The sequence below is a fragment of the Rutilus rutilus genome, assembly GCF_951802725.1.
Source record: "Rutilus rutilus genome assembly, chromosome: 3".
In the NCBI taxonomy this organism is placed as follows: domain Eukaryota; kingdom Metazoa; phylum Chordata; class Actinopteri; order Cypriniformes; family Leuciscidae; genus Rutilus; species Rutilus rutilus.
Genome location: NC_140211.1, coordinates 13,422,996 through 13,442,588, shown reverse-complemented (window position 1 = coordinate 13,442,588; position 19,593 = coordinate 13,422,996). Strand labels below are relative to the sequence as shown.

Below are 19,593 nucleotides of genomic sequence, written 5' to 3'. Positions count from 1 at the left end.
CATTTCCATCAAACACGTTTGCGCTTTTTATTTGGTGTTACTTGAAATAGATGCTAGAGAAATATTAGTACAAGGAGGTTAAACTCAGTAAGCCTAAATACGCTTTGTTTAATTGTTTAAATTAGTTGCATGCTACGTGAAGCTGAAATTGATTGATATACCCTCTCAATACAGTTACAGTGTGAAATATTAGTAGTGTCCCTGTTATAGGGTGTCTGGCCTCTTTTGGTTTGTTCCTCCAGAGGCTTGACACCCTCCCGTCCCCCACCATCTGGAGTAGTGCCCTGCTCTCTCACCTTTCACTGATGACACCACTAGATGGGATTTCATGTTTTTGTGTTGTGCCCCTTCCAAAGGGCCCACCGTCAACTGACCGTGTGTGTTTATTGAGAAAACTAGCCTTACGCCAGAGCACCAGGCTTATTCCCGTTTCTATATTTGATATCTTTTTCCTATATTATATTAGATTATATTTATTATATGTGACCCGTGCTGACAAAATGTCGCAATGAGCAAATTTTCAAAAATGAGTTATCGTTATTTTCACATTCTAATTCTAAAAAAAACCCTGTATGATTTGTTGAAATCAGCCTAGAAATGAATGAGCTTCACCTGTTTCAAGTCGATAGAGTCAGCAAAGTCAATTTAGATAAGAATTGAGTAAAAGTGTTCTGAAGGTTCCAAAGCAAAATCACCTAGCAACCAAACCTTAAAATCCCTGGTAATAACACCAAATTTGGCACACACCAAGTCAAAACCCATATTTATAGAAGAAATACATATTCAACTTTTTTTTCCCCATGATACCACAATTGTTTGATTAACATTTAGACAGACCGCCAATATATTAAGACCTACTGTACCGCACGGATCTAATATAATGTTACACATCAGATGTTTTTTCCCCAGCAGTTAACCAAACCTTCATTTAAGACATAACAAATCATGCTTGTTTAAAAAACTCGCCAAGACAGATATTTTGAAGTACTGTAATTCTGTGTATGTGTATATCGGGATTGCGCGCTGTCTGAGAGTCTTTATGCGCACGCTTCGGATGTGTCAGTCAGCGCGAGTAAGATCGTTTTGTTTACATCAGCATTAGTTTGAGAATTACATTTTATTGGTTCGGACTCATATCATCGAGTATTCTCAAAGTTGGAATGCTGCGCTTTACAACGATACCAAAGTTGTGCTGAGGGCAAGCACCAGTCGTCGAGAAGCGAGTAGAGAAAAACGGCATTTTTTCATGGACAAAGGAAAGGTACTCCTCTCAGAAAACGTGCAAAAAAAGATATTTTTTAGATGTTTAATTGCTATTTGGAGCATTGGGATCACTAGACGGGGTACTAATGAACTTATTTTTGTGAAAATCTTTTATACTTGTTTTGCCTGTAGCTTGTAATTAGCCTGTGCGCATGCTGACTCATTTTGTCAGCTCGGGTATTATATTATATTATGTTATATTATTTAAATATGCCATAATATATCAAATACATTTTATATACAAAGCATCTTGTATAAGACAATCATATTGTGGGCTGAATTTGTGACAGATATTTAATGTCTGGTATTTAAAACGCAGATTGTAACTAGGAGAGGCAGCAAAGACACTGGAAGTGCTGGAAGCTTAGGCTCGGTGAGTAAAAAAGCCTGCCACCGCAGGATGGCCTGTACTGCCAGCACCTTTGGCCTCCGTAGAGCACGAAGACAGGAGGAAACAAAGCAGAGGTGACTGTACAAGCCAAGCCGGGTCTCTTGTGCCAGCTAGCCGGGCATATCCTGCACCATGCCATCCGAAACATCGCAAGACCTCAAACGCCCACGAGTGCAGTGAGCCCTGTACACCCCACCAGCCTTTCCAGATTCAAACCGCAGACCTGTGACGGGAATACGCTTTCAAAAGAGTTACTTATTCCTGTCATTCAGATGCTGTCCTTAATTTATGTCTACATCGCCTGCTTTGAGGGCTGTTTTTATTACGCGTGCAGCACTGTCTTTAGAGGATTTTAAAAGTTCACAATGTTTACGTTGTTTTTTTTCTCTCCCGATTTTTTTGTGTTGGATCACAGGCGTTGAACCATCAACATTAGTCCCTCGGGCTGTCTGGATGAGGACTCTGTTATTAGCGCTAGTCGCTCTTTGTGAGTCAATCTTAGTGAAGAGAAACAGGCTAAATACTATTCATGAACAAGTCAAAAACAGCCACTCTTTTGCAAGGCACATGGGGAAAATGGCCCCTGAACACTTCATGTATTTAGGTCTAAAAATCTGGAAATTGTTAGGCAATGTTATGGTAGACTGTTACCTAGCCAACTGTCTGATTTGTAATAACTGTTCAGCCCTCCATCTGCAAGCTGGGATTGAGTACAGTAAATGTGAAGATTTTGGGCTTATTAAAGCGGTTTTACGGGGGCGGGTCCTATTATGTGAGACCAGACAGGTACGAGACACTCTAATATTGTCAGGTAAAACGGCTTTTACTAGTTTCGCCAGATTTGAGCGGGAGACTAATAAGGACGTTAGAGAAAATGTCAGTGTTAGTCACCGACAGGCGAGAACATTGGACGGTGTCTCCTATTAAAGTCTAATTGATTTTTGTTTCAATTCAAAAAGTCATTTGTGTGTTTATTTGTTTATCCAGCGCAGACGTAGTCTGGTCATTGGTAGCTTCAGCCGTCCCTCTTTATTGTTGTTCTGTTATAATGCCATCATATCATCCGCTCGCAGCATTCACGTCATATTGACATGTTTTTGTAACCCGAAGGTTGCGGATTCGATTCTCAATACCGGCAGGAAAATTTAGGTGGGCGAGTGAATGAACAGCGTGCGCTTCCACCCTCAATACCCACGACTCACTTCTCACTTCTTCTAATGTGTGTGCACTAACTGGGATGGGTTAAAGGGGTCATGAACTGCATTTTTTTTTATTTTGTAATGTTTCCCGAGGTGCAATTATAATGTTTTTTACATCCAAAATAGTCAAAATTTAGATATAAGTATACTGTCTGCTTATCTGCTAACACTTTATTTTGATGGTCTCCCACAGACATTCTACTGACTATAAGTACTGTAACTTTGCAAGTACATGTCAACTTATTCTACTAACCCAGGGTTAGGCTAACAGTCTACTAGTACTCTAATGACTGATAGTTGAGATGTAGTTGAAAAGTTACTTATAGTTAGTAGAATGTCTAAAGCGTATCGCCTTTTTCTTCTGCAGAACTGAAAAGATATTTTGAAAGTCATTGACTCAGGCCTGACTCAGGAAACTGTGCTGAATTTTGTTTTTATCATGCCCAAGCGTATTGCAAGTGATATTTGCCATCTTATATGATAGTGAAACTCTATCAGGTGTCACTCTTGAACAGGTGTCACAGCTAGAGCAGTGATGCGCTGTCCAGCTCGAGCCCTTTTACGTCACTGCTAGTGCTTGATGAACGTTATGATCTGGATTTGTTTCTTATATTGGAGAAACATGAGAGGTGTCACAATTTCTAGCTTAACAAATCAGTAACCACATTCATCCTTCCTTGGTAATAGATAACAGATGATGCTGTGGTATCGGTTTCTGTAATGTTTTTTTTTTGTTGTTGTTGCATTGAATGAGTTTTATTAACCAGAATTATTCATATTTATGCATGAATATTACATATTATAATCAGAGATAATGTAAAATATCAGTAAATTAAAAAAACGTTTATAAACATGTATTTTCTTTCTCTCAGTCCACAACGAATCATTTAAATGAACACTATTCACAACAGAACAAACGTAAATTATAGTGATATTCGTTATAAACAACATTTATTATACATTTATTTAAAGTGAAACTGAAAAAAACAATGAGAAATAAACTCTGGCACACATTCCTCTCATTTGGCACGAATCTAAATGTGTGCGCTTTATGCATATTTTGTATGATTGAAGTTAATTGCATTAAATCGCTTTGGATTATGAGTTGCAGCACGTTTCTGTTAAAAAACAAAATTAAGATGCTTGTCGTCTTCTGTGGTCAGTGTCCGGCTTTAGGGCTATTACTGCCATTTGCAACGTGGCAGTGTCAACGTGTTTATAGCTAGCTATCATAGAATGTAAAAAGAGATTGCGATGTGTCTCCTCCACTTCCATTCCACTGAAGGAAAATGAAGCCAAAATGTCCCAGAAACATTGCCATCTTGCGCTGATGATGTCATTTGGAGGTAGAGTCTGCTCAGTAGTGATCGTGAGGTGAGGAACTCATATTACTATAAATGGGAGAAAGTGCAACTCGCAATATGTCTGAATAAGTCCCACCTTAAATAAAAGAGCCAATCGCCAATTGGCAAATGTTGGGAAATAGTTGGTGTAATACGATTTCTTTTGGCTCCCGTGACCCGTCCCAATTATTTACACGATGAGGGCGGGGTTTGTGACCTATACTGCAGCCAGACACCAGGGGGTGATCAAAATATTTTGTCTTCACTTTTCAGGACATGTGTGGCACACTTGTTAGCTACATATTTGAGCTGAATCCGAAATCGCATACTCTCTCGAGTATTTTGAATAAGTAATTTACGACCATTAAAAAAGCGTGTAGTATGAATGTAATCCGGGCGCACTACATTCGGCATGTTGTCATTTTCATGTGTCCATCGTATGCACACTTCAGAATCTCACCGGAAGTAGTAGGTCATCCGGGTACTTATACTGCTTTATCAGAGTTAGCGAATTCGGACACGCTTCTTTTGTCACATACTGTTTTGCACCTATATAGGGAAGTATGCAGCCTTGGTTTGAAGATGTTTGAAGAGAATTCAATCACGGTTGGTTACTGCTTCGTATTCGCGTGCGTGATAGGGTGCGTTTCTGACTTTAGACTGACTCTGAGACATATCTCGATAGATTTATTGGAGTAAAACTTGGGTTTATGCTAAATCCCGCATTTTAAAATAGAACTGCACCTACACACATCAGCGACGTTCTCGAGGAAGGAACATAATTTCATCCACCACAAATTTTCATCACTACCACACATAAGACTAGATGTGACCTTGAGGTTTTAGATTAGATGTCTTTGAGACTTAATAATACAGAAATATTCATGAGAACTGGGAGCCATACGTTCCTATTGGTCTCCATCCCACTGGGGGACGAAAGGAAGATTTCGGGGTGGATGTTGCACCTTATTCTTTGCACGTTATCTGCTAGTGTCCTCTCGCACACTCTCACTCTGATGGAGAGCGAGAGGGAACACACTGTGCCAGCGCATGCAACCTGTTTTTCTCAGACATGCTGGTTTGTGGCAGCCAAGATCAGCGGTGATGAAAAGACCTCAGATGAACTTGGAGAGTTTCCTGAATTAATAAGGAAGAGGGGCTGAGGTGACGATGTTGACTAAAAATAAAAAAGCCTGAGGCATTCTTTCTGTGCCTCGACTGTCAGCGCCATGATGGTGAATACAGGGACTCTCTGAGGGGGTCTTCTGTGAGAGCCGGCTTAATTTAACAGGGCTTGGCATTTAATGGTAATTCATTAAAGGAATAGTTCAGCCAAAATTGACAATTCCTCGTGTCTTTCCGAATGCCTTTTTTGGTTTCTGAGACGCCTAAAATATTAGGTTTAAGTTATTCCCTGAAAATCAGAAAGTAACATCTAAACATTTTTCATCTCACAAAGCTATCATAGCTTCAGACTCAGAATAAAGTGCAAAAGTTGTACGTGTATTACTTTTTATGTTGTTTCTTTTCATGTGCCACTGTTGAATGAAATTCAGACAGGTTTGCTTTGATGCAAGTAACTACATGATATGCAAATCTGAACAGGAATGCAACCAACCGGTGTTTTTTTTTTTTTTTTGCCCATTTTATTTTAGCTAAATTTAAGTTTTGTGCCCTGTATTTATTTCACAAATTATTCTTTTTTCAAAAGCAATTATTGGAATCAGTTTAGTTTAGTTATACCTATACAGATTTGGAACGACATGGGTGAGTAAATTATGTCCCAATTTTCATTTTTGTCAGAACTATCCATTTCATGTCACACAAAGTACTGATAGGAATGGGCAAGTAAAACAAATGTTATACTTTATGAAACAAAAGATTTGTAAAAAAACAACAAAAAAACAAACCCAGCTTGTTCGTCTTCAGCATAATGTAACAAAACAATGTAGATTATGGTTTGGCCCGACGGGGTTAGACGGATGTCTGCGTTTCTGTGGTGAACGCAGTGTGGATGGCTTTAGCAGGGCTAACTCAAAAAAAGGGTTTAATTACAATAGTGTGGTTGCTATAAAAAGCTGTGAATCTTTGATCGGTTGTAATGTCAGCATTACTATTTGTTCTTGTGGAAATTAGCTACATTAGAATGTCAATACGAAGTGCAAGCATTTAGGGGTGGTTTTGCTTCATTACAAGACGTGTTATGTAAATGGTTTTTATTTTATATTATGGACGAATAGAACTTTATTTATTTAATTAATACATTTTTTTTAACTCCTGATTTGTTTTGAAATGTTCCGAAAACATTTATCGCGATCTGTTTAGTCATGTATTCCAATTTTCCTTTGAATATATACAAAAAGCCATGTGTTGTTGACATGGAAAACTGCACAGCTGGCTGGTCCCACAACTGCAAATCAACGTTGTTGACCAGTAGGAATCACTGCTTGCTAAACGTCCCCGCAGCTGGATGCAAAGAAACGAACAATGCAAATGAACACTTCGGTTCTCAGAGACAAATCCAGACCCCTAAGTATTTTAAAAGCATGCTTTTTTTTTTCTCAGATACTAAAAGCTACAGATAATATGTCTTTGGGAACTTCTCTGTGACACTTATGTGGCGTTGTATAAAATATAAAAAAAAACTTGTAGTTGTTAATTGTTAATATTTTAAATGCAACATTTTGTTAAATGTTTTTCTCTGCAATTTCGTCATGTTCAATACTTAGGTCCTAACCTAAAATACTTCTCATTACTTCAATTGATTTTCCTCCAGCTATTAATAATCATAAAAAGGGAGAGAAAAAATGTGAGTCTAGCTTATTTCCTGAGGGCCCAGGTGTTCATGTTGGATATGTTGTTGTGTATGAAAACAGAAAGTTATCTAATAGTTGATCAGCTCCCGGATGGAGAGAGAACATCCAAGATTTCCTTAGCCAGGTGTTCATTATCATTCACCTGTAGCACACGAGGGGTTTTCAGAATCCACACGATCCAAGAGTACAAATCTAGTCTTCATTGCTTTCCTCTATGCTACAGTAATGATGTTTTGAAACATTAAAAAGGGCTATTGATAGACTATTTAAATGTTTTGGGTCAGTAAGATTTTTATTTTAAGAAATTAATACTTTTATTCAGCATGGATGCATCAAAAGTAGCTGTAAATACATTTATATACAATTTACAAAGATTTCTATTTTAAAGAAACTGGAACAAGTTCCAAATTGTCCTGAATCCTGAAAAAAAAAAAAAAAATCCATAAAATATTAAGCAGCACAACTGTTTTCAACAATGATGATGATGATGATGATAATAATAAGAAATGTTTCTTGAGCAGCATATTTGAATTATTTCTGAACTGAAGACTGTTATTTAAATGTAATAATATTCCAGTTTTTGGTCAAATAAATGGTCACGTTAGCATGAGATTTCTTTCAAAAACATGAACAAAATCTTACCAACTTTTAAGTAAACAATTTTTTTTTCACATTATCATTTCATATTTATGTACAATGTTGTGGTTTACTGGTAAACAACTAATTTAGCAACTGAAACGCTGTAGGTTTGAGCCTATCAAAAAAAAGAGCCAATCCATGAGTGATCACATTGTGCCCTTGAGAATAAGTGTACATTATCTATCGGTAATAATGTGCATCGAAATAGTGTTAGCTATTCTATTTAAAGATGATTTCTGAGCCTAAACTTGTTGGTAAAGGATGTAGAAACGCCCTCTCTATCTTCCCTGACAAAGGCTCTCAGTCAAGGGTGTCTGGTTCTGGTTTGTTTTTTTCCGTGTTTAGACTAACAGAGATTCCAGCATGGTGGCCTTGTGAATACTCCACCATAAGTGTCATCAGCTGAAGACGGGATATCTCAGTCAGACCAAATTAGCTGGGTTGTCTTCGTTCCGACCTGATGATAGCTAAAATGGTGCTTTGCAGGAACTGTATGCAAAACAGATATTTATGTTTTAACTATAGGTGTCCTGAACTGAACGGCTGACTCGTTTGGCAAGAATTTGCTCTTTGAACACGGCTCGTGATGAACAGTAACTCTCTCAGATACACATTAAACCTCAGGCTAGTCTTCTTAACATACATTTACACCAAAGCGTTGATGATTTAACTCTTATTTGCTATAGTTAACAACTGTCGCATGTAAATTACAGCTTGAATGTTTCCCTGTTTTTCTCTCCCTATTCTCTCTGTAAGGTTATCTGACAGAGACCCTCCCTAAGAACCATCAGACCTTTGCCGCCGTGGAAAGGCCAACATTTAAAAATGAAACCAAATAGTCTTTTTGTGGCTTTTGTGAGATATGTGAGATGTCTACCCATAGTCATTTGTACAGCGAGTTTCCTGCGTTCCAGGCTGTAGAAAGAGCGCGTAAGGAAAGATCGGGCAGCTGAGTTTCTCTGTTCTAAATGTAGGCCATTCTTGTACTAAAGCTGGTGTTTTCCTTGCTGGTGCTCTGACCTGAATCAGTTTTTCCTCTCCCCTGTTACAATGCGCTCTTATTTAGAATGATAGCAGAGGACTCTGGTCGAATTATACATAGTCTCGGTCGGATGGAATATGCGGACTGGATTTGTTTGTAAAGTGGACCTGGAGTTAACACTGAATGTATCGCCTGTATATGCCATATGAGAATAGGGGAAAAGAGAGATGACTACAGGAAAACACACTGTTTATGCGTGACTGTGTGTCTTGCAAGATCACAAATGTAGTTTTTTTTTTCCCCATTAAGTGGCAATATTTCCATCCTGAAATAATTTTTCTGGGGGATTTATTAACTTTTATGCTGGATTTAGTGGTAACGCTTTACAATAATGTATCATGTGTTAACATTAGTTAATGTATTAGCTAACATGAACAAACAATGAGCAATACATTTGTTACTGTGTTTATTAAACTTCGTTAATGTTAAAATCCAGCTGTTCATGTTAGTTCACAGTGCATTAATGTAAAGAAATACAACATTTGACTTTCAGTAATTTATCAGTAAATGTTGAAATTAATATTAATATTAATAAATGCTGTAGAAGTAATGTTAATTCTTAATGCTAACTAATGGAACCTTAAAGTGTTATCAATTTAGTCTAGTTTGTTTGGAAGGGTAATATTTTCCCCCTGTAATTTTTTTCAGGAACATTTATTAACAAATGTGATGGATTATTTTTTCTTACCGTTTATTTATTTATTTTAGTTTATAATCCCTAATATTTCTATATTTGCCCCCCCCCCTGAAATTATTTTCCAGAGGTGTTTATTATAATTTTTTCCCCTAATATTTATTTATTCATTCCCCACGGAATCATCTATTAATGTCTTAATGTCTTAATATTTAGTTAGTTATTAGTTTATTTGGAAGGTATAATACAGAATAATTAAGTTAAATGAAATGTCATGCAACCAGATGCTCTGTATATTGGCTTCTAGATCATTTGCAGCCTCGGTTAGATTTTCAGACAAAACAAAAAATTATGAAAAATAAGAAATTTAAATGAGAATGCATTGTTGACAATCAGTGTACTTTCCAAAACTTCAGTTGAATCAATTAGCATAATTAAATGATTTCACAAAATAAACAATGTTGCATTTAAAATGTATGTTGTTTATTTATTTATTTTTAATTTCTTTTTTGCATAACGTACTTCCTTAACTTTTTTTTTATTGCACTATTGTGTTTTGCCTCAAGTTAACACTGGATAATAATGTAGTCTGTCTCAACATGCCAATGCGTTTAATGGTGATTTGGTCATTTGTTTTGATTAGTTTTTTTGGCAAAAGGGAAGTATGTGCCTGTACTTGTTTGTGAACTGTACAGCATTGTATCCTTGAGGCTGTTTGCAGTAACCTTTATCAGTCAAGCTTGAAAGACAGAGGTCAGGAAGAAACAGACAGTAATGGAGAGAGGACGTGCGATCACATGTCCCTGACCCAGAGCTGCAAACCGCTTGGGCTTAAGCCAGGCTTTTTGCCTCACAGCCAGGTTATGAAATTAACTTCTTTTGAGCTTGCATGACTTGACTTCCTGAATGTTGTAAACTAGTTCAAATAAGGTGAGGATCTGAAAGAAGTATGCAAAACAGATAGGTCTAATTTTACTCATTACTCTCTGTGTATCTCTTTTCTCATTTTTATTAGTCTCTGATAAAAAATGTGTAGCTCACTGCATAGAAAAAAATTATTTTAGACTATTTCTAAATTTTTCCAAACCAAATTCTAGGTACTGTAATGCAAAAATGTGTATTATTTCAAGGTATATTGTGTATTGTTTATTTTTACATTATGGTAGTATTTATTGTACTTCTATATCATTAATAGAATACAATTTAATCACCGTTCTTTAATTTTAAAGTCATTACTCAAACATGATGATTTCTGTATGAGAATGAGAACGCTTTTTTTTGTGGTCGAATATGACATTTCTTTGTGAGAATGACAATAATATCTAACAAAAATAAATGATAGACACCTGAAATTATAAGAGACTATGGAACGGTTTGTCTCTAATGTTGTAAAATCATGTTTTTGGACTTGATGGATTCATAACCTGTTTTCTGCACAAATACATTACAGGTTTTTAATTGAATATAGTTTTCTTGACACAAATCCAGAAAATATTCATATCAACATCTTCCACCCTGTGTTTCCCTCCAGTTTGTCCGAAGACGTGTGGACAGCGGGCGTGTACTGATTCGGGCGAGTGCTGCCACCCCCAGTGTCTGGGCAGCTGCACCGTGCCCGACAGCGACAGGGCCTGTGCCGCCTGCCAGCACTACTACTACGAGGGCCGGTGCGTGGAGGACTGTCCGCACAACACGTACAAGTTCGAGGGCTGGCGTTGCATCACCATGGACTTCTGCTCCAAGGTCCACCTGCCTGATTATGACCGTTTCGTGATCCACGGAGGAGAGTGTATGTCTGACTGCCCACCCGGCTTCACGCGTGATGAGAACCGGAGGTACGAAGACTTTCTGTGTGCATTAAACGTTTTATTTTGAAAGTGTGCATTTGATAAATGGTTATATTTTTTTAGTGAAAATGAGTAAAGCATAGCATATCTGTGATTTGTGAATTTTTGTTTCTGTTTTTAGATTATATTTGATTTGTGTCGAAATGTGTTCTGTTATATTTTAATGTTTTAGTTTGTTTTACTTTCCAACATCCTTTTGGAGTTTGAGTAACATGAATATCCTGCACTGACAAAGTTTTACAAATCATTCATATCATTATTTGAACTTTTTTATTATTATTATTTTAGTTCTATTATATAATCCTGTAAGTGTATAGTGAAAAGTTTGGGGTCTGTAAATGATGAGTTCAGATGCAGAAGCCTCTAAGTGCCATCTGAAATTTTCTTCTTCAAGTTCAGTAATTTAACTTAAATTGCAATGAAAATTGCCTATTAATTGTCATTTAAGTGAAATTACTGAACTTAAATATACAAGCTTGATAAAAATGATCATTCTAGGAGAAAATTTCAGATGGCACTTAGAGGCTTTTGCATCTGAACTCTTCAAATTTTTTTTGTAGTATTAGGTTTTCTTTTTGTTTGTTTGTTATTTGGAAAGAAATCAATACTTCTATTCAGCAAGGATGCATTCAATTGATCAAAAGTGACAGTAAAAAGTTATAATGGGCCTTACAAATTTGATTATACTTTCATCTACCAGTAAGACTGTAGTGTTAAAATCCAATAAAGACTTCAGCAAATTTTCCCTCACAATAAGTGCCTGAAAAACCTGACAAAAGTGTTCCTACAAAGCGATCAGACTAACCCAAACGAAAAATGTTTCCTGGTTAAACCAAAGACTATACAGATATATGCAGAAAGACGGTGCACTCGCATTACTATGAATGGTAGAAAGTGCAACGCGCAATATGGCGGAATAAGTCCCGTCTTCTAAAGAAAAGAGCCAGTAGCCGATTGGTCAAGTCATTGCGTCACTGCAGCTGCAGTTAGAAGCTTAGTCAGTCTTTTGAGACTCGCGCTTAGGACTGCGCATGCGCCTTATGAGACAGTTGTTGTCAGATTTCATTGGTGATTTCAAATATAAAATTTAATTGTAAGCTTGGCGAACTATTTTGGAGAATGTTTCGCCATTCAAAGAGATAGGAGCTGCACTTGCATGCCTGAGAGGAGTTTCAAATATGGTGCCGAGTGAAATGACTTGTCTTAAAGAGACTGGTTTTAAACCCATAAATAACAGTTCTGATTAACTCAGAACAAACCAATCATGTGCTTTTTTTTTTGGAAAGATCGAAAAAAGTTCAGTTGCATTCAAACTTTAGCTTTCACTGAACTGAAGGTCACGTGATAATGTGAAAGTGAGATATTTGGTTATCAGTGTTGGTTTTGCGCTGACACATTTTGATCGTCCTTTTGTCCCATTGTGTCTGGCAGCATGATCTGCACTGCCTGTAACGGCCCATGTGACAAGATCTGTGATGAAAAGGTCATTGACTCTGTGGACGCGGCTCAGTCCCTCAAGGGCTGCACCGTTATCAAAGGAAACCTGCATATCAACATCCGCCGTGGCAGTGAGTATCTGCGGCTCAGCAGCTTCTGTTACTGACTTTCCACCGCGCTGCTCACTGACACTCTTTTCCGTCTCTCTAGCCAACATCGCCTCGGAGTTGGAGAACTTCCTGGGACTCATCAAGACGGTGACGGGATACATTAAGATACGTTCATCACACACCCTGAGCTCGCTCTCCTTCCTCAAGAGCCTGAGATACATCCATGGAGACGACCTCTGGGACGAGTAAGATGTGAATTTAACACTTTGCACCATGTCCCAACAGGGTTTGTCTGTCTTCGCCAATTTTAAAAACGCTTTGTATGTCGGTTGTATATGCAAATGAACAATGTTTACTCATTCTCCATGTTACCTGGACCGTCGGGTCGACAGAGGGTTATTAACAGAACAGTTATTGTAAGGGTTGGTTCATCATTAGTCAGGTAGCACCGATTTCATTTTTTCTTTTCACCTTTTTACTGTATAGGCAGCCAAGTTTTATTGAAAGCCAGTTTTGCCAGCGATGAAGTGCCTCTTTAATGCAAAACTGCTCAAAATGGGGCAAATCACAGCCAATCAGAAGAGATATAATATTTCATGAATAGTAATGATGGTAGGATAGCGGACCAATGAGATTTTATAGTGGGTGGGGCTATTCGGTGCGACACCACATCGTCATTCAAAAAAATAACAAAACAAAGTTTAGAATTGATTTTGTACTGTATTTTTACTGTTAAAGTTATTAAACATTTGACATTTAAAAGCAGGAGTTAGGCGTTGTTGGTTTATAAGGGTTCCGTACGGCATTAACGGAATTAGACTGAATGGGTCCCGTGCGTCATAGAAGAAATGTGTAATTTAATTCAATCCCTGTTTGTTTACTGTTATCCCATTTCCAAAACAGATCAAAACATCCCTCTCTGTGCAAAGTTGTTACGAAAGACTAAATTGAGCTCTGGGAACGCTTTTAGAGACAGAAACAAACAAACAAGCCCTCCATCCACATTTAACATTTAGAAGTCTGTTCCTTTAACATTCCCTTAAACATGAATCATCGAACAAACGTCAGAACAGTAACATACCTGTTTGATAAATGCAGCAAATAGAGCATTTGTATTATATTGACTTGACTGATAAATATAAGCATGTCAGTGTGCCACTTGCAAAAGTGGCAAAACATGCGTCAGACTAAAGCTTTCAAGTGTGCTGTGGGTCAAGGGAAACACTTGCTTTTAATGCACATGAAGTGCTTACATTCCAAAGCTAGCTTTTACTGATGCTGTTTATCTTTTATGATCATTTACGTCAATTCTGGTGAATCATCAGCTTATATGTCATGTAAAGTAATGGCCACAAGGCCCTGCAGCAACATACACACAGTTTGGCTGTTTATGGAAGTGACAATCATCTGAATCCACTCCTCAAAGTTTCGCGTAGTGATATCTGCATTTTTCTTTAAATCTACATAGTGTGTGCATAACCAGACTAGCTGTTAATGAAAATATGGAGGTATGTGTAATAATTCACAAGTTTTGACACCATCGTGTCTCTTGCCACTGTAGTTTTATACACCAACCTTGTGGTTAATGAGTAAACTATATGTTTCAGTCCAGAGAAAACACACTGTGTCAAAGGACATTGTTTCCATAATCAGGAAAAATCTGGAAATATAAGGGAATTTGGAAATTGTGACCTGGAATTTGGAAATAATCTAAAACCAACTTTAGTAAAAGAAAATATATTTTCAATCTGTTTCTGGTGCTCAGCTCTGTACTTACACAAAGCTATTTCTAGCTTATAAAATATTTTAATCTATATAAAATGATTGTGTATGTAAAAAAATAAATAATCTAATGATAATGAAATATCAGGGAATTTGGAAATTGTGAGTTATATAAAATGTAATCTGTTTCTAGTGCTCAGCTCTAAAATATTTCATGGACTAGAAATTGCTTTGTGCAAGTACAGTCTATATCAAATTATTGTTTTTTAGACTCAAAGGGATAGTTCACCCCAAAATATATATATATATATTTTTTTCATTTTAAAATTAGTTTGAGATTGAAAGCAATTTCTAGCCTATAAAACATTTTAAAGCTGAGCAATAATTTATAATGTCTTGGAAAATCATGGAAATTTCATTAATGCATTGGTAAAAAAAGTTGTGGAAACCCTGAAAGAACCATCTTAATTTGGCATCTCTGTTGTCAGATGATAATACGCCTCCAGTCACTAATATTTAGTTGAAAAATAACTCAAATCAAATTAGTTACCTGTTGATATTTTTCTTATTATTGCTGCATGTTGAGCTATTATTGTCACTATATCAATTGAGTTTCAGACACACACAACATTAGTCCTGCATTTAAAGGCATGGTTCACCCAAAAATGAAGATTCTGTCATCACTAACCCTAAAGTTTTTTTAAAACCTGTATTAGTTTCTTTCTTCTGTTATTTTAAATGTTCTGATATTTTAAAGAATGTTGCTAATCAAACAGTTGACGGTAAAAAAAAATAATACTATGGAAGTCCATGGCTACCTTCAACTGTCTGGTTACCAACATTCTTCAAAATATCTCAATTTCGTAAATATTATTTGTATTTTTGTGTTCAACAGAAGAAAGAAACTCATACAGGTTTGGAACAACTTGAGGGTGAACTAACCCTTTAAATTTCCTGCACTCCTAAAACTGTACAGTGTGTAGGTAGCGTACTGTATCCAGATGATGCATATTTAATTGTTTTATCTGTTTTGTCACTTATTCATTGTTATTGTTATGTTGTCTTCAGCACGTATGCCTTTGCTGCTTTGGATAACCAGCATCTCCAAATTCTGTGGGACTGGTCCCAGCACAATCTCACAATAAATGCTGGAAAACTGTACTTCCGCCTGAACCCCAAACTCTGCATGTCCGAGATCCGCAAAATGTGGTCGAAAACAGGAATTAAGGAGAAGTTTTTGGAAGGAGATTTCCGCAACAATGGAGACCGTGCAAGCTGTAAATATTATTTGTTCTCAATTGATAGAATTTAAAATGCATTTAAACTCTATATGCATATTCAATTTCCATTTTTATATGTGTAAATTTGTTTTTTTTTCTCAGGCGGGAGTAAAATTCTTAAGTTCTTATCGAATAGCACGAGGAGTAATAGAATCGAGTTGACATGGGAACTTTACCGACCCCCCGATTCCAGAGACCTCGTCAGTTTTATTGTATACTACAAAGATACGTAAGTCTTGTGGACATTTTATTCAGATATTTTGAGCAGCCTTTCTCAATACCATTAAAATGTTTAAGCAGCTTTGTAAATATCCGTCATGTTCTCTCTTAGGCCTTTCCAGAACATTACAGAGTTTGATGGTCAGGACGGTTGCGGATCAGACAGCTGGAACATGGTTGACGTGGACTTACCAGAGGACCAAACCCAAAATCCGGGTGTTACCCTGTCCATGCTGAAGCCCTGGACTCAGTATGCCATCTTTGTTAAAGCTGTAACGTTAGTTGTGGAGGACAGGGACAAGGACAGACAGCATCTTGGGGCGAAGAGTGAAGTGGTGTATGTTTGGACTAAACCATCAGGTAATGGACGTCCAGGTCAATCATGAATTTAATTGAAGTCTTTTTTTTTTTTTTTTTTTTAAACATCCTTTAAAAAAAGAGTTATTAACCGATTAAGTTGCAAATGAAATTTAAAGAATCCATGAGATGACTGCGTGTTATTTCTCTTTTTGTAACAGCAAGTTTATTTTAGGGCCGTCACGTGGCATATCAAGCCACACACCTTTTAGAATGACGAATATAGACTATTAATACCTGCTGGTATAGACAGTTATTTCCTTACACACACATGCTAGTTGGCAGCCTGCTGTAGTCTTTTTGGTGTGTTCAAGTGCAGCTTTTTGGCCCAGATTCAGACGACGCAAGGCAACAACGCAAATCGGCTTTTGTCACTGCTAGTCGGCTTGCTGTGTCACAGACTTTAGGAGTACACTAGCTTTTAGGCTCAGATCTAACAGACATAGAATACAAGCCACAAATCTCTCATTTTGATTTATTTTGATTTAAGTAAGGGTGTTTGCTCTGACGTTTTGATTTGATTATGATTATTTGGAATGTGACATTTTGGCTTAATTTGATTATTTTGATATGATTCGCTAAAATTAATGTTGAAGGTACAAATATAGATCTATCGTTTTATGAGTGTAAAAAGGGGTAAGTGTATTGTGGAAATAACTTTGTCTTGTTCTGTTGGCATGTTTTGTTACTTGTTTGCATTATCAGAATTATATATTTTTATTTTTTACTTAAAACAAGTGAAAAATATGTTAATAGACTTGCAAATACTATAAAAGACTTATACTACATATATTTCAATCTCTCTATATATGAAGAGTTCTGATGCAAAAGCCTCTAAGTGCCATCTGAAATTTTCTTCTGGAATGATCATTTTTATAAAGCTTGTATATTTAAGTTAAGTAATTTCACTTAAATGACAATTAATAGGTAATTTGCATTGCCATTTAAGTGAAATTATTTAACTTAAATATACGAGCTTGATAAAAATGATCATTCTAGAAGAAAATTTCAGATGGCACTTAGAGGCTTTGCATCTGAACTCTTCATATACACTACTATTTCTTTTATTTTTGGGGTCAGTAAGATTTTTTTTTTCCTTAACTTTTATTAAGCAGTTAAAATGTGATGTGATTAATTGTATTAAATTATTAAAGTAAAGACTTTTAAATTGTAAAAAAAAAAATCTATTTCAAATAAATGCTGTTCCTTTGAACATTTCTATTCATCAAAGAATCCTGAAAAAAAAAATTGTACATAACTGTTTTCAACATTGATTAATAATAAACATTTCTTGAGCAGCAAATCGGCATATTAGAATTAGGACACTGAAGACTGTAGTAATGATGCTGAAAATTCAGCTTTAAAATATATTTATGAAATCGTACAGAGCCCAAACTTCTGAATGATACTATGCAGTTTTGCTTTTTAAGTAAATTTATCTTGTTTTAAAGAACATTTCAATACTTTAGATGCTGATTAGGAATAGGATTTTTAGCAGTGTCAACTTATTCCATGCAGGGTGTTGCGGCTTACTGGTTTAAAATCTAGTAACTCAATGGTTGTGTGCTCAACCTCCAGAAGGGATGATTCATGACTTTCCATGGGTTGCACCAATGGGATTTACTCTGAAGTCAACATTTTTTTTTTTTAGCACCCTCGATGCCTGTAGACATTCGTGCGTACTCTAACTCTTCATCAAAGCTGGTGGTGCGGTGGTCTCCACCTGTGGCCCCGAATGGAAACAACACCTACTACCTGCTCCGCTGGAAGCAGCAGGCAGAGGACCATGAGCTCTACCAGCACAACTACTGCTCCAAAGGTCTGGTCTGAATTACACACTCAAACTGAGCACCATTTTCCCCAACAGCAATTTAAACTTTTAACCATGAAACAGATAAACATATTATTGAGAACATCTGAAGCATCCAGTGTCGGCGCATCTAGGGTAACTAGATCAAATTCTATTTGAAAACTCTCCAAAATGTATGAAGCTTTGTCATAATAAAATAATGTGCAGCATATTCAAACCATTCAACTCTGTCTGTATATTGTTAGTGCTGCTCTCTAAGCCTACTATTACTCATACTTTGATTTAATTTGTTTTCTTTCTTGCTTTGCTGTGGCGCTTTCAGAATTTACATTTTGAGCATATTGAAATGATACCAGATCACTGCAGGAAAAATGTAACCATGTTTATGTTGTTTCCTGACAGAACTGAAGATCCCCGTCAGGATTTCAGCCACGGGTTTGACAGAAACCGAGGACACCAAACCCACCAATCCTGAAACAGGGGGGAGGGACCAAGTCCCCTGTTGTCTATGCCCTAAAACAGAGAAGGATCTGAAGCAAATCGAGGACGATCTCTACATCGCTAAAGCCTTTGAGAATTTCCTTCATAATGCCGTATTCACCCCCAGGTAAACCCAGGAGTTTGATCACAAATATGATTGTTACTTTCTCCAGAAATAGTACTTCAAAAGTTTTTTGAAAGAAGTCTTGTATGCTCACCAAGTCTGCATTTATGTCATAAAAAATATATATCATTAATACAATTTAAAATATAAATTTGGGAAATTATAATTCATTTTCTAAATTACTTTTCAGTAATTTTCATTTGAGTTTTCTTATAACTGATTATCGGCCAGAATTACCGACTTAGTATCATAATCGCCGTATCGGTCAACTTCTATTGTAAATGTCACTTTTGATCAATTTAATGTGCTGAATAAAAGTATTAATTAAAAAAAAAATCGTACTAACCATAAAATACCACTTTTACGGTACTTTTATTTTGCTATAAACTGTATTTTAACAGAAAAGGATTAAAAAGAGTCTCCTTTTGTATTTCTCATGCTACTTATTTGCAATGACATAAGCATTAACTAATACTTAAATTGGCAAGAACTTCAAAGTTAATGTCAGAGTTGAAGCCTCGAAAAACATGTGACCTCATCCTCGTTGAAGTTTTGATGCGTCAGCCAGTACAAAACATCCATTTAACTTCAAATTAAAACCTGTAATCGTAAATAAATCCATGTTAACCTTTTGTGATCTCAAAGATGAAGATTGAAAGGGACTGTTGATGTCTCTGGATGTTAGCATTTGTAATGGCTCTTTGTTTCTCGTCTGAGAGGTTGTTTTGGAACATTTTCAGCGTTCCCTTAGTAATTGTTTCCCTCCGGCGCTGGTGTTGGTAATTGTGTGGTACGGGCTCTTGGGTCTGGATCCAAATAACACGGGAGACCATGCAAAGCAAATGTAAATGACTATGTAAGCCTCGTTTTCTCTCTGATC

The 19,593-nt window shown here is 36.6% G+C and overlaps 1 protein-coding gene across 1 annotated transcript in view; it reads left to right on the top strand.

Moving 5' to 3' along the window:
- The window catches only part of igf1rb (insulin-like growth factor 1b receptor), an 83,250-nt gene that overhangs the window by 39,272 nt on the left and 24,385 nt on the right, over positions 1 to 19,593 (top strand). Inside the window, exons 3-10 of the mRNA XM_084404245.1 lie at positions 10,859 to 11,162; positions 12,606 to 12,742; positions 12,822 to 12,966; positions 15,512 to 15,720; positions 15,826 to 15,952; positions 16,055 to 16,302; positions 17,951 to 18,118; positions 18,512 to 18,716. Coding sequence (XP_084260371.1) covers positions 10,859 to 11,162; positions 12,606 to 12,742; positions 12,822 to 12,966; positions 15,512 to 15,720; positions 15,826 to 15,952; positions 16,055 to 16,302; positions 17,951 to 18,118; positions 18,512 to 18,716 — 1,543 coding nt within the window. The remainder of the gene's footprint in view (positions 1 to 10,858; positions 11,163 to 12,605; positions 12,743 to 12,821; positions 12,967 to 15,511; positions 15,721 to 15,825; positions 15,953 to 16,054; positions 16,303 to 17,950; positions 18,119 to 18,511; positions 18,717 to 19,593) is intronic.